The sequence below is a fragment of the Gymnodraco acuticeps genome, unplaced genomic scaffold (assembly GCF_902827175.1).
Source record: "Gymnodraco acuticeps unplaced genomic scaffold, fGymAcu1.1, whole genome shotgun sequence".
NCBI lineage: Eukaryota > Metazoa > Chordata > Actinopteri > Perciformes > Bathydraconidae > Gymnodraco > Gymnodraco acuticeps.
The window spans coordinates 620,606-636,349 of NW_022990939.1; the positions used below are offsets into that span (position 1 = coordinate 620,606).

The window sequence follows — 15,744 nt, forward strand, 5'->3', positions numbered from 1 at the left end:
TGAATAACTTGTATTTAATTAAGTTATTTTTACTCATTGTTATTGAGGCGCTATATAAATAAAGTGTATTATTATTCTAAATGGTGAACTTATTAACATTTCAAACATTTTAAAGTGACATGTACTGAAATAATAATACAAGCAAATAATGACAAAAATGCAGTGTTATTCTTTCCCAAGCCATGTAGATCTTGGAAAATAAGCTAAATTAAAGAAGTCGAATTTAATTGCTTTTCGAAAAAAATAGAGAACCAAAATTGTGAGTTTAAAATAAACAAACACACATCGACCACATACATGTTACTAGTATGATACGTTCTCCACTGTGTTGCATTCACGGTGATTCTGGGACAACGAGCTCGCAGTTAAAATGGGAACATTTTGAGTACATACTGTCTACTCTATAGTATACAGTAATATATGCGATTTCATTGACTACAATGCGGTAACTGAACTAAACCAACTGGCTTTCTGGGATAGAGCTGTGGGAAAACCGGTCACCAGGGTGGGGCAAAGAAATGTTCTGTGTGTTTCTCTGCCTGCGTCCTCATGACTGTCCTCTGTGAGACTAGAGGAGAAATGCTGAATCAATAACTGGTTGCATGACTGACAGGAAAACCAGTGGAAAAGTAATATTAACTGGATATTATTTTACAGAGCCACACACACACACAGAGAGCTTTTACTCACACAGTGTTATGCTCTGCTTTGTCTGTGTATAGCTCTAGCGAGGATCGACACAAGCCAATGCATTGATCGTGTGACAGATGGGCTTTTGTGTGAAATCTACGAGTCACCACCAACATGACCTCCAGCGTCACACGTAGAGTATTGCGTGCGGGTGGGAGTTGTCTGGTGAAACGCATTGTTGTGTTGGGGGATGAGCCGTCCGTGTTGCTGCTATTTGCTCCTGTGGCTAGCGAGTTTCTCTAGCCTATGAATGGTCCACAAAGCTACTAATTGTTTGTTCTCTGTTGCATTGAATACCGAAACTCCGCAGGCACCATGCAGGCGTGTTTCTTATTTTAATAGCGACCCCAGTATCGTTGGATGAGAACACTGTGTACGGAATTAGAGCCACTTAGCAGGCCGTATCGCCATTGCTTTGTAAGGCTGCTGGCTAGCTACCGTCTTCCTCAACTAGCAAAACTGTTCGTGAATCCGAGGTATGTTCTTCTGCTTTATGTGCTTTTCTGTGCTATGTGTTATAACGACTAGAAAGCATTCAGTGCATGTGCAAAATGTGTCACACACATGTTTTATGTCACACATTCGGTATGAATTAGGAGACGTTTTAAAGGTCTCTTGTTTTGTTTGACGCCATTTGCCTGCTGGCTAGCTCCTCTGGCTAGTTAGCAGGGTAGCTAATGTTATTGTTAGCAACTTGGCTACTTTGTGAGGCGTTAGTGTAAAAGGCAGTTTCCTCTCTGCACCAAATGGGCAAGCACTAACTCCTGTGCAGTCATGTTTAAAGTGCCCCGTGTGGCCGCCTCCCACCGCATTTAAATGCCTCAGCTCATTGACAAAAGTGTAACGTACAGCTGTCTACTAACGTTACAGTCCACAACATAAGGTCCCTGCAGCTTGAAGCTTTACTTTTTTATAGCATTGACTTTTGCTCTACAAGTCAGCTGCTAATCTTTAGGTATAATGCTTTTTAACATGTTTCACTTTTCTGTGGTTTGGTCCATAGAGTTTTGCATTAAATGAGAATACTGTATCTCTTAGTTTAAAATAGCTACATTTTCACTGAGATAAAAGTTGTAATGCGAGTGTAGAATGTATTTTTCCTGGTCTATTTGTTATTTTACTTGCAGGGTTACCCAATATTTTTGACAGCCTGATTTAGTGCTGATGGAAAGCCTGTATATATATAAAAAAACTACAGCTTTTAAAACCGTTAAGAATATTTTATAGCAAAGGAAGTGGAGGTGTATGTAAAATAATTAAGCGCTTTAAGCCCAGAATACTTCATGAGTAAATAATAAAGGTTATTGTTTTTCCTTACCCCTGAAAAGTAGCTCCTTTTTTTTAACCATTTCAATTAATACGTGCAGATCTCTTACCATGTCTCCTCACTCTTTCTCCACAGCAACACGGAGCACCAAGATGAAGAAGAAAGCTCGGCAGCACCGGGTTGCGGTGCCGCAGAGGCCGTCGTCTCCCATCATGCCTTCTCCCAACAAGCAGATCCTGACGTACGCCCAGGCGCAGAGCATGGTGGAGTTCGATCTCGATGGCCGCCTCCATCGAATCAGCATATACGACCAGCTGGACGTGATCTCAGATGATGACCCCATGGTGCAGGAGATGATGGAGTGCACCAGCAATAAGGAGAATGCTGAGAAACCGCAGCAGGTCCTCCTGAGGTCTGTCCGGTTAAAAAACAACCAGGAGAAGAGAAACGCTGCGCTGGGCATCACCAGTCCTGGACATGGAGGTGGACATCAGCCTGCTGCCAATACTGGTCCAAAACTCAATGAGCCTAAATTTCGTAATGTGGAATATAATCTTCCAGCAGTTCCTAAGCGCTCATCCGCCTTTTATAAATACGCAGAGAAGACAGAGGAAGAGCTGGACGAGGACACGGAGTACGACATGGACGAGCAGGATTATGCCTGGTTGGATTTGGTGAATGAGAAACGGAAAAGCGAAGGGGTCAGTCAGGTCTCTCACAACGTCTTTGAGTTTCTTGTCGATCGCTTTGAGAAAGAGTTGCACTTGGAGAGTTTGGACCAAGGCAGTGAAAAGCACACTCCCATTGACGAGGACGCCGTCTGCTGCATCTGCATGGACGGAGAGTGTCACAACAGCAACGCTATCCTGTTTTGCGACATGTGCAACGTGGCCGTGCACCAGGAATGTTACGGTGTGCCGTATATTCCTGAGGGCCAGTGGCTTTGCAGACACTGCCTTCAGGTACCCACCCAGCCTTCAGACTGTATCCTCTGTCCTAATAAGGGGGGAGCACTGAAAAAGACAGTAGATGAGCGCTGGGGCCACGTGGTGTGCGCCCTCTGGGTCCCTGAGGTCGGCTTCACCAACACCACCTTCATCGAACCCATAGACGGTGTCAGCCACATTCCTCCCGCCCGCTGGAAGCTCACCTGCTACCTCTGCAAGGAGAAAGGTGTGGGGGCGTGCATCCAGTGCCACAAAGCCAACTGTTACACCGCCTTCCATGTCAGCTGCGCCCAAAGGGCCGGCCTCTTTATGAAGATGGAGCCGATCAAGGAGGTAACGGACACTGGGGAGCCCACGTTTTCTGTGAAGAAGACGGCATACTGTGGAGCGCACACACCAAACGGGTGTGTAAGGAGGCCTCTAACAATCTACAATGAGGCCAAACCCAAAAACGGACTATGTAAGAAAGTGGACAAAGGGAGAGGTGCGGGGAAAGGATCGTCTAAAGGAAAGAAGAAGAGTAAGAAGCCTGAAGCTGAAGCTGAGAGTGAAGCTGTGACTCCTGCTGCTGTGCCTACGTTTCCCGCTCACAGGTGTGCTTTAAAAGTTGTATTAAAGGGGCCCTTTCATGCTTTTTGGGGGTTTCCCTTTCCTGTCATGTTATATTGTTTTTATAAGTTCCAGAAGGAGTTTTCCTCCCACATACTGCCCCCCGACTGAAACGCCTAAGTTGGTATATTTTGTTTACTTCCGTAACACGTGACATCACTGTGTAACACTCACGCTTCTCGGACTGGGCTCTAATTACAGGCAGACATCACAGGCAGTGTGAGAAACATATTGATCATTAAAGCATGTACACATGTCACAGAAGACGCACAAGAACAAATATGAACCTGAAAATCAGCCCCTTTTTAATGATGGGTGTTATGTTGTGTTTTAGTGCTTTGATGCCAGGAGTGGTGATATAGGGAGGGTTTTTCTTTTTCTCTCAAGGACACTGATAAGACAGTCTGCTGTTGATATACAAACATTGGCTGTTGTGGGGTTTGAGCACGAGACAAATGTTTGCATTCGCAAATAGAAGCTTCAGTGATCTGCTGGCATGCATTTGCTCTGCGTCGAGTGTCAGTCAAATTCAGGTTAAAGCTTGTTTGTGGCTGTTGATTCAAAAAACCGCAACCACGTGTAACAAGCCGCTGTATTATTCTTGGCTTGCATAATCCTGCAAGAAGCCTAGAAGCCTTTTGAAGTGTGCCAGATGTTGGTATCTCTCCTTCTAATACCTATCGCCCTGGCTCCCCTAGGTTACAAACCATTCTCAACCAGGTGTCGGTTCAGAAGAAAAAAGCTTTCGTGGAGCTGGCCCTAAATTACTGGACACTAAAGAGGCAATCCAGGAACGGGCTCCCCCTCATCAGACGCCTCCAGACGAGCATGCAGTCTCAGAAGAATACGCAACCGGTTTGTTTATCTCTCAGTCAAACACAGGAGACTATCAGTTTCTCATTTAGCTTTTTATCTACCTGTAGTTTTTAGAAACTTGACTTGCATGCTCTCAACAAGGTGTTGTGTGTCTTCATGCTTATGTAGCCGTTTGCCGTAAAGAAATGTTTAAAAGGTTTATCTTGAGAAACCCTCACCCGTTATTCAAGTTGACAGCCTTTGGTCTGAATGTCTGTATTCTTATTATACTTCCCAGAAGCAGAATGAGGAGGAGAGCAGGGCGCTGAAGGAGCAGCTGAAGGAGTGGCATCGTCTCCGACACGACCTGGAGAGAGCGCGGCTGCTGCTGGAGCTGATCCGCAAGAGGGAGAAGATGAAGAGGGAGGAGGTATATAGACATTTATTTATTAGGATACATTCCTTGAGATGCACCATTCTCGAGGTGGGACTGGGACTTCACTTGTGTTCTGATTACATTCCGTCAAATCAATGGAAAAAGCTTCTTACGGTTTCCCTCTGTGCTGTTTTGTAGATTAAACTGCAGGAGAGCCTTCTAGAGATCCAGTTGTGTCCGTTCAGTATTTTGCTCAAAGGGCTATTGGACCAGCTCCAGACAAAAGACCAGGCCAAGATCTTCACACAGCCGGTCGACATCAGCCAGGTAAACACTTTTTTAAGTTCTCTTGCTGAGTTTGACCATATTATTTTATTGTGTTTTCTTTTGGATGCCACACATGCACCCAAACAATTGAACCTAAGGAAGAATAGGAACACTGCGGGGAAATGAACAGCTAAACAATTGTTTTCCTTGTAATTCTCAAGAGAGCATTTTAGTTTTTTGTCGTTATCTTGATCTACTTATCTCTGATACTTTTATGTTGTTAATTGTGTGCAATTGTAGCATCGTGGCAGGGGGCTTCACCAAGGATTCTTTTACTTGTTGGCAATAGCAGCACTTTGTGTTGGCTAATCAGGCATGTGAGATAGAGATCTGTATTGTAAGCAAAAGAAGAAAGTCACTGCAGCTATGATTAACTTTTCAAGAGGATTCCAATCCAGATTTGTAACTACAATGGCCAGCCAGAGCCTTCCTCTTTGATAAAGCTCTAAAGTGGACTTGCTGGTTCAGAGCTCAACACAATTTGGTTTTACCAGTTTTTCTAGATAACTACTTCAGAGATGTTTTAAAACAATTGCAAGCCACGCCAACAATTACTTAATTGTTGTGGAGTTTAATCTCCAAAAGCCCTGACACACCAAGTAAAAAACAACCACCACTCATTAACCTTTCCCGTTCATTGCATTTGAACACACCACGCTCAGTCAACCGCTCTCGCCCCATGTCACAGGCTCGGATCATAGTGGTTATAAATCAGCCCCCTTCTCCTGGTGTTGACAGTGTTGAGCAATGTGACTTCCTGTTGTGTGGAATGTGTAACTCAAGAGTAAGGTCCACTGGCAGAAAGTGACGTGAGAAAAAGGGGGATGTTTCCTGACACTGCATGCCCGGCTAGCTCAGTCGGTAGAGCATGAGACTCTTAATCTCAGGGTCGTGGGTTCGAGCCCCACGTTGGGCGCTGCTTTTGTCTCGGGAGGCCTTGTGAACCATCTGCAATACAACTATTTAAATATATTTTAAACTGCTGCTACTTATGTGCCCTTTTATGCTGCTGTATATATTTTTTAGTATTTATTTATTTTTATATTCCTGTATTTTACTTGCGTAGGGTGGACTAGCAAAGTAAGATTTTCATTGTACGGTGTAACTGTCTGTTTACTGTGCATATGACAATAAATATCTTGAATCTCTTAGGTTACTAGTTACTGAGCTTGAAAGAAAGACTTATCATCTGCATATAGACGTTTCAGTTTAAAGACTTTGTAATAATCTGGAATAATATTGGTTTTGCTTACAAGTATTTTATATGTTGTTGCTAAAGATAATGACCCAACAGAGTAACATGATTTACTACAGTCATGCTGACATGAATCACTTTAGATACTGACTGCAAATAAGGATATTCTTTCATATCAAAAGATCTAATGATTGTTTTCTAAATTCATTAAAGGGGCCTTATTATGCTCTTTGGGGTTTCTCTGACTTGTGCGTCATCAATAATCTTTAATTCATTTTATGGTGTAGAAAATTATGGAAAAATGCCTATTTTAGCCTCTAACAGATATCAGATAAAAGCAGGAAGTCTTATTTGACTGACAATGAAATAACCCTTGACTCGCCTTTTTAGATGCTAAAATAATCCTATTTGATCAAGAACGGTTGGTAGATATGCAACACACAATGATATTTGCTTTATTTGTTTTAAGTATTTGTTAAATAATTCCATTGTATCTGCTGTAGGTGCCTGACTACCCCTCCCACATCAAGCACCCGATGGACTTCTCCACCATGAGGCAGCGCATCGACGCTCAGGCCTACAACAACTTTGAGCAGTTTGAGAACGACTTCAACCTCATTGTGGATAATTGCATGAAATACAACTCAAAGGACACTTATTTCTACCGGGCGGCCGTTCGCCTCCGAGACCAGGGCGGGTCCCTGCTGAGGAAGGCCCGGAGAGACGTGGAGATGATCGGCTTCGACTCGGAAAGTGGCATGCACCTACAGGAAGCTCCGGAAATCAAAGCAGAAAGATCCTTTTCCTGGGAGGACGGTAAGACAAATGTCACTTTGACGCACCATTCAAACATGTTGAAAATAATGTATAATTCTCACACATTTCAGTAAACGCTGTTAAACGTCACTTGAGAGTTTAAAACATGTAAGCACTGAAATAAATCACGAAATAAAATAGAATGCTAAATAAACCCTGTTCATTTACATTATGCACATTTCTTAGTCACAAGCGATGTCTTTCGTGAATAACCTAATGGTGCGTGAATTGAAATGTTGCAGACGCAAGGTATTGTGGGTCCGCATTATGTCCTTTCCTTTCATAAAGGATGGTCCAGTGTATTGTAGCTACTTTCCTAGCATCCAAAGAACTCAAACAGCTCTTGTATTAACTGCCACTTATGTACTTCCTGGTTATACAGGTTAGGAATCTTCCTGTGCAACATTGACAACCACATGTTTCAATCTCCTCCTGTTTTATTTCTATTCTTCAGTTGACCGCCTACTAGTACCAGCCAATCGGATGCATCTGTCTCCAGACAAACAGCTGCAGCAACTGTTGGAGAAGTTTGACCTGACCTGTGCCATGAAGTCCAGCCCCTCCCGCAGCAAGCGCTTAAAGCTGCTCAAGAAGACCATCAACGATGTGCGCAATGAAATGAGCCTGAAGAGGGTCCTGCCCTCCCACCATCATCACCACCATCACCACCACTCTTCCTCCTCCACAACCCCCTCCACATCAGCGTCATCAACCGCCTCCCACCCAGAGTTGAGTAAACCTAAAGAGGAGACATCGAAGCCCAATGGGCACTTTCCAGATGATGAGGGTACGTATGGATTGGCTTTAGATTGGTCATTTTTCTGCTTCACGCCATGCTCTGTGATTTTTAAAGATATTCACTTGTCCTGAATAGCCTGAAGCCAATAAATTGTATCTTTTTGACGGGAATGAGTTATAAAAAACCTGGAGTTCATTGCCAGTGGAACAACTGCAGGTTTTTCTGCCCAACAAACACTACTTTTACCAGATAATTCACACAGTTTCAATATTTTTGAACTGACATTGGTTCAAAATGTTCAAACCTTTTTTTATTAACTCCAAAGTCCAAATCATAGAATCAACGTTGTCCACATCATCAAACAAGAATCATTAAGAAAAATGTCTAAACATGGCCATAATGCAATTTTTAGTATGCTGCACTGGCTTCTTAAAGTGCACACTCACTGAACACTTGCTGAATCACTTTACGTCTGGGGAAGATAGCTTTCTCATGAGGTAAAGGGGGAAAAGGGAAATACATATTCATTTTCCTCTCATTTCTTTTTCATGTAAGTGCCTCAGTGTTATGCTAAATAACGCCTTGTTTTACTTTTATGATAGACCTAAACGCCATTGAAAATGTGCAGTGTCAGCATTTCTGTAAGGACAAAGTGTGGGTGTTGCAGCACTTTACTGTAGGTAATAGCTTTATACCATGGGTCATATCTTTTGCCTCTGTCATGACTCGACTTTTATTGTATTGTTTTGACTATTTATGCATAGCATTTCGATTTTTATCCCAAAAAGTATGCCAACAATTTCATTATGCTCCTCTGCAAAGCTAATCCTTTACCATGATAACATTTATTAAATTCCATAGTAATGAGGACAAAAGAGAAGGGAATTGTATGAATATAAATTAGAAAAAACGGATACACTGCACCGAAAATACAAAGAAAAACAAATTGTAGTGCCTAATTAATAATAACTGTGACATTACAAATATGTATTGTACTTGAAGGGGACATATAATGCTCATTTTCAGGTTCATCTATGTATTTTGTGCCTCTACTGTGACATGTTTCCATGCTTTAATGTTCAAAAAGCTCTATATTTTGTGCCGCCCCTTAGCCTATCACGTAGAATGTGTTAGAGCGCCAGCCATAGAAGCACAAGTGTTACATAGTGATGTTAATATGTCACTGAAGTAAACAAAAGACTACACTAGAGGTGTTTCAGGCAGGGATGGGGGGGTGTGGGAGAGAAACTCCCTCTGGCATTTACAGGCATACACATCTATGACCCACTACAGGAAAGGGAGAACCCCAAAGATCATATTAGGGCCCCTTTATTAGTCACTTCATGTTTGATTACTGTTGTCCGTATAGTCAAAACTAAACCGCTTTCTCCCTCTCCCCTACAGGAGATAAGTCTCTTCCTCCGAAACTGGAGCCTTCGGACTCAATCCCCCACCACATCCAGTCAGACTCAGACCCGGGGCCCCCCACCCTCAAACCAATAGACTCCGCTCCGGATCGTGAAGAAAAGCCTCACAGCAAACGCCTCAAGTTCGACAGGGAACTCCCAGACCTGCTCTCTTCCGCCCCGCGCCTCAACGGACACTCCCACAGCCGACTCCACAGCTCGCTGCTGGACGGAGACGTGAGCGTTGTTGCCACGTCGACGGTCGCAGAGCCCACGGGCACGGTGAACCGCCGGACCGCCGTGCTCTTCCGCAAATCGAAGACCACCAGCCCACGCAAACTCCCGAGGAACGAGGAGGAGGAGAACGGCGACAGAAAAAGGGCCGAGCAGCAGCAGCAGCAGCAGGAAGAAGAGGAGGAGGATGACATCGAAGACCTGGGCTCCAAATCCTTCCTGTCGGTGGTCATACCCAGGCTGGAGACGCTGCTCCACAGCAAGAAGAGGAGGCGCAGCAGGGAGGAGGTAGAGGCGGGAGGCGACAAAGGAAAGTGCCCTATGAAACGCCTTGATACCGGTAGGAAGAGAGAGACTGAATAACACTTATTATGTTTAATGTATCAAAGTGCCTTATAGTCTGCAATTTCTTTGAGTCACCATATGTTAGAATTGAAATGACATTTCTTTAAAGCTCTTATTAAATTAGCAAAGCTCTATCTAGCAGTGCTTCGAGGCCCAAAATAAAAAATGTGGAATCCCAAAACGTACAAGTACAGCTAATAAAGCACATCAATACATCCGTTTCCTTGTACATTTTTGTATTGGGATGTGATTTTGTTTTTATTCGGTTGTGCCTTGTCTCCTCTCAGGCTTAACTAGCAGGTTTCTGGAGGAGGAGCAGGAGCTGGAGGAGTCGAGCAGAGCCAGCGTCGCCGTGGAGCCACGGCGACGCTGCGCCTCCGAGTCCTCCATCTCCTCCTGTAGCAGCCTGCCAGGCAGCACCAGGTAACACATCAGTCTAGATTAAAATACGGCTAAAAGATACGATTCATTGTACGACATACTTTCTTGAAAATTGTAATCTTGGCTTTCAAATGTATCATGCATGTCTTTTCTGTGTTTCCAGCACTATTCTCAGTCTTCCTAAATGTGGGAAAGGGAAACCCGCCTTGGTCCGGAGAAACACTGTGGACGATAAGAGCGAGTTAATCGCATGTATCGAAACAGGGAACTTTGCAAAAGCTGCACGAATCGCTGCAGGTAAGAAGACTGCATTCAATGTGTCAGATCTGTATGCGTGTGCGAGGGTAGCATTATGTTTACAAACTACCTGTTTAAGTCACCATTTCTGATAAGGATGATTAAGGTAATATGAATTGGTCTAAAAGTAATTTCAATTGTTACGGCAGGACAAGTTTGAAATTAAAGAGTCCCTGAATCGGAGCCTGAATAATTCTTCATGTTTGGTATTTACTGTTTTCTCTCTCACTCTCTGCACATAAAGGAATGTAGTTATTAAGAAAACAACTGATAAGTGATATAATAAGCAAAGAAAATTGATGGAATTAGAAAAAGACTAAGTAAATATATTTAAAATGTGATTGTTTTTTAGGGTGGCAGAAAAAATGACCGTAGACTTTTGTGAATATATTAAAAAAAGATTTGGTATGGTAAACAGTTGTGTGTTTTCACAGATTTATGTAGGTTGTGTAAAACTTTAAAATGTCTTAAAGTGTCTCATGAACACCATCAAAATGTTCCTGTTGAGCTTCAGCATTAACTTGTTATAATTGTCCCTAAAAGTTTAAACTTGATATAACTTGCAGACACCTGGTAAACAAACACAGGGTTGGAAATGAACAGGAGCTACTCGCCAACTATTGGTGACTTTTGGCAGTGACCGGTGATGCTCTGCCTGCCATCATGGCATGTAACCAGTCAGCATCTGGACTCCCTTCCCCTCATCTAAAATTCATGTTTGGCTATTGAAACGCTCAAAGTGGCTGGTAAATTGTAATATCTGTCATTCACCCTGGCTTTTAAATGAAATAAAAACGTAATTTCCCACTTTGATTTTTTCCCCTGCACGGCTCTGAAAGTGTGTTCCTGTGTTTTAATGTGTGGTTCTCGCTCTTACAGAGGTTGGCAACAGCAATATCTGGATGCCCGCTAGTGCTGCAACAGTTGCACTGGAACCCCTGAAGCTAATCTGGGCCAAATGTAGCGGATACCCTTCCTACCCTGCCTTGGTGAGTGACTTTTCTTTGGAGAGAAAGTACGACAATCACTATTTTCTCCAACGTTTTTTGTCTCCTCTTCACATTATAACATAACTATGGCATCAAAGGAAGCAATAGTTTACTGCAGCTGTTCTTTAAAGGTGGACCTTTCCTATTCCTCCTCTAGATGGCACTGTTAGCCAGTTTAATTTGACCTTAGCATGAAAGGACAAATTATGAAACTAATGCCATGTTTGTGCAGAGGTTGAGGTTAGTTTATTTATAGAGCACATTCCAGATACCAAGGAAATTCCAAATGTGAATAATAATGGCAAAAACCAAATAAATTAAACAAAAGGACAATTCATAAAAGACACAGAAGGTAGTTGAAATTCACATTGTATAAGTGCAAGGATAAAACCTAGTTAGATGACTTCTGGAAAAGCAGCAGGAGAGAAAGCCCTGATTTGAATCAGGAAGTTTTTTCAGGGAGACTTTTCCCCTGTGACGTCTGTAAATAGGAGTATATATTCTTTAAAGCTAAATAAACTACCCAGCACGAACACTTTGAAGGCCCTTATTTCAAATCATTAGGCATTAAAAGTAGTAAAATGTACTAAAAGCCGAATCCAGAGTTATTTTCCCTCTACATTCTTATGACTGAGCCAAGAGTGGGAGATCTGAGGCGGGGCTTAAGGAAAACTCAAGTGCGCATGAGCGAAGGGTTGAGCCCAAAAAAAAACCTTTAAAAATAAATGTAGTACAATATTTCCTTCCAAAATGTAGTAGAATTGTGAAGCAGCATAAAATAGTACAGTATAGTATTTAACTTAATGTACTTAGTTACTTTCCAACACTGCATTGTATATATCCAGTGTGAATTCAACGATATGTCAGATTGATGTATGTTTTCTATGCTATGAGTATGTGTGTAATGGCCTCCCCTCTCTCCTCCCCCTGCTGAGCGTAGATCATCGACCCCCACATGCCGCGCGTGGGCTGCCAGCACAACGGGGTGTCCATCCCCATGCCCCCCATGGACGTGCTCCGCATCGGAGAGCAGATGCAGTACAAAGCCGAAGAGAAACTCTACCTCGTCCTCTTCTTCGACAACAAGCGCAGCTGGTGAGTGCCGCCGTCACCGGGGATGATTTAAGCTCACGCTGCTCTCCGCCAGGGAAAAGCTGTCAACGTGTCCGCAGGCCCATCATTATTCTCTCGTGGCCGTGTCTCATTATTTGTCTTGAGACAACAAATGGCCCCGGGGAATAAAGTCACCTGGATTCCCCTCGAATGTTTTTCAATCTTTAACAGACATGTCTTTTTATCTGCTACTGAGAATATTCCACATCTAAGAGGGAACAGTCTCTTAAAGCCAATGTTTACCTACGCTTGTTTTGTTTAATCAACAGTTCAACCCCCAAAAAAAACAACTGTATATCCTCCCATTTGAAAAGCTGGAATCTGCAAGTGTTAGTTGCACTACTTAAACTGTTTTTGGTTGAATACAAAGAACTGAGGTTGCAGAATTTACTGTGATTTTAACCTCCATCTTTTTTATAGACTAGACTGTTATTCAAATAAATAACTGATTTCTATTAAATGAAAAATAATCTCAAAAATCTCAGCTAAATATTAAAGGTCAGACGTTAATAAACTGTTATTGCAACATCAAAACTGGATCAACTTTTGGGCTGCAGTGGTTTTTTTGTCAAATTTTTTAAGTTATGCAAAATCTGTCTAAAATATAGTAACACAAAGGATGGTTGTTATTCTGTTTTCTCACCTCAAATGAAAGATTAACAACTTCAAACTCCATTCAACCCTTGGTGTTTGAATACCCATTCTGTCTTTCCCCCCTCAGGCAGTGGCTCCCTAGATCCAAGATGGTTCCTCTGGGCATGGACAAGACCATAGACAAAATCAAAATGATGGAGGGACGCACGTCCAGCATACGCAAGGCTGTCCAGATCGCCTACAGCCGCGCCATGAACCACCTGAGCATCGTGCAGGACGAGCCCGTCAGCGACCTCAGTGACGTGGACTGATGATACTGTCTCACACACACACACACACACACACACACACACACACACACACACACACACACACACACACACACACACACACACACACACACACACACACACACACACCATGTATACATCACTTCAGGGGACATTACATTGACTTACATGCATTTCCTGGAGACTTATCCTAACCTTAACCATAACCAACACATGCCTAACCCTTACCCTTACCCTAAACCTAACCAAGTCTTCACCCTAAAATTAATGACTCCCCTCATGGGGACCTCCAATTTGTCCCCATAAGGGAGGCGAGTCCCCACACGTGACTGTGTAAACAGATTTAGGTCCCCATAAGTATAGTAATGCTAGGCCACACACACACACACACACACACACACACACACACACACACACACACACACACACACACACACACACACACACACACACACACACACACACGTACCTCTCCTGAACCAAATGCCTCCTTTCCCTCTAATGTTTACTGGGCACCCGCTGCATCAGGCGGTGTCTCCTCCTCATCCATTCCTCCTCCTCCTCACACACACTCCCACCATGTGCCGATGGGATACGGCTGCTGCTCAAATGAATGTGTTTCTGTCCTTTCCACCTGCAGGCTGTGCTTAAGCTCTTTATGTCCAACCCTCATCTTCCTCACTCTTTAATCATTTCAACACAAACATGTCGGTAGCCCAACCAAAATTGTAAGACAAAAAGGTTACACAGATTAAATCTCTGCTTATCGGTCCGTAATTTTGTTTGGCAGGTAGCCAATCATGTTATTTAAAAATTAGCATCTTGTAGCTGGTTTATGAGTTAAAGTGGATAAAAACATACATTTCCTGCCTATATGAAAACTTTTTTATTTGTCGCCAAAGCTCACGTTATGTCGCATGTTCATACTACTCCTTCCTTTGTATTTAAACTGTAAATAATGTGTACAGTTGCCTGACACTAACTTATTTTGTAGTTTTGACATCAGTACAGGAGTTTTTTTAGTATTTATACTTGATGCATTCTTCACACGAACATGTGAAGGCTATTTTGCTATTTTGCTGTTTGATCAAGAAGGACAAAAAAAGCCTTAATATTAAGGAGATTAGGGCTAAAATATCCCTTTTTTAAGTTATTGAAGTTTATAATCGTAAACTTCCATTTGGCATTAATCCTCTTTTGTATGGAAAATAGTTTTAGTATATTTTTGTTCATATATATTTATATGATTTGAATACACGGTTATACAGTGTGTAAGTCTCTAAAGCTCATACAGGCAGTCTGAAGTCCTCGACCCGTAAATTGTTCTCAAGAAACCAAAAATGTTGCTACCCAGAAGTTTTTTCGCTGAAATGTTCTGTGTGAAATTGTTGCCAAAAAGGAAAAAATAGTATTTTTTATGTGATACTGTTACTTGGTTCTTGCTGTACTCGTAGGGAGACGCTCCTGCAGAAACTTATTGTAAAGTATTTGCATTACTTTATATCCAAGGAATGACGTTGCAAACTGATTGTGGTAAAGTGGCACATTTTGTGATGGATACTTGCCTTTTTTATTTTTAACTTTTTTAACCTTTTTTTGTTGATGTACTTCAAGACATTTCATTTTATACTGTTTCTCTGGGTAGCATTGGGTCATTTTGGTATATTTCATTTTATACTTAACTGTAGTAGTTTTTTAATCAGGTCATATTAAAAATTGCTGGGACTTTTCTTTCCTAGCAAAACATAAAAGATACAAATATGAACACATGCTTCTGTTGTTTTGTGTGACAGTCAAGGATTAAAAATGCCCTATTGTGCTTTTTAAGGTTTTCCATTTCCTGTAGTGTGTATCTGTGGCATAAGAGGGACTGGAAATTCTCCTCAATGCCTCTGAAAAGGTCTGAAAGTCTTTCACTGTTGGCAGAGGGCGGACAATAATTCAACCTACCACCTGCAATATGGCACCGTACCCTGCTCATACTCAGTTGATAATTGTCCACTTAAATTCTGTAGAAGTTGCCAGCTATGTAATATATGCTGCTGCATTCCAGCAATGTTATATTAATTTTTGAAGATCAAAACTCTGATAAGAGGACACCAACATGCATACAGCTACAGAATCCGTTCAAACTTTAAAATGGTCCAAACATTTTGTAATCTGTCTTAATTACTGTACTGTTCAGGGAATATTCTGATCTCTTTAATATAGTTAAATTACTAGAAATACAAGCAGGTTTAAAACAAATGTTTTGGACATCTGATAAGTGACATTTAAACAAAGGTGGGAGAAGTACTCAGATCTTGCTCTTAAGTAGAAGTATACCGGATTGTA

The 15,744-nt window shown here is 42.1% G+C and overlaps 1 protein-coding gene and 1 non-coding gene across 6 annotated transcripts; both read left to right on the forward strand.

Moving 5' to 3' along the window:
• Positions 1-524: 524 nt before the first annotated feature.
• brd1a (bromodomain containing 1a) lies at positions 525-13,545 on the forward strand. Of its 5 annotated transcripts, none has more exons than XM_034234316.1 (13): positions 525-629; positions 2,093-3,497; positions 4,212-4,368; positions 4,607-4,738; positions 4,883-5,011; positions 6,710-7,022; positions 7,477-7,809; positions 9,166-9,741; positions 10,034-10,169; positions 10,291-10,424; positions 11,304-11,413; positions 12,354-12,508; positions 13,248-13,545. In XM_034234316.1, exons 2-13 carry the CDS (start codon positions 2,110-2,112, stop codon positions 13,429-13,431), a joined length of 3,747 nt encoding a protein of 1,248 aa, XP_034090207.1. In that variant the 5' UTR covers positions 525-629; positions 2,093-2,109; the 3' UTR covers positions 13,432-13,545. The 5 variants fall into 5 exon arrangements, with proteins under 5 accessions (XP_034090207.1, XP_034090210.1, XP_034090209.1 ...); XM_034234319.1 differs by lacking the exon at positions 525-629 and adding an exon at positions 670-1,166 and having other exon boundaries at positions 9,166-9,711; XM_034234318.1 differs by lacking the exon at positions 525-629 and adding an exon at positions 670-1,166 and having other exon boundaries at positions 4,610-4,738.
• trnak-cuu lies at positions 5,855-5,927 on the forward strand. Its single transcript has one exon. It is a non-coding gene; the product is annotated as a tRNA-Lys (tRNA).
• Positions 13,546-15,744: the final 2,199 nt, after the last annotated feature.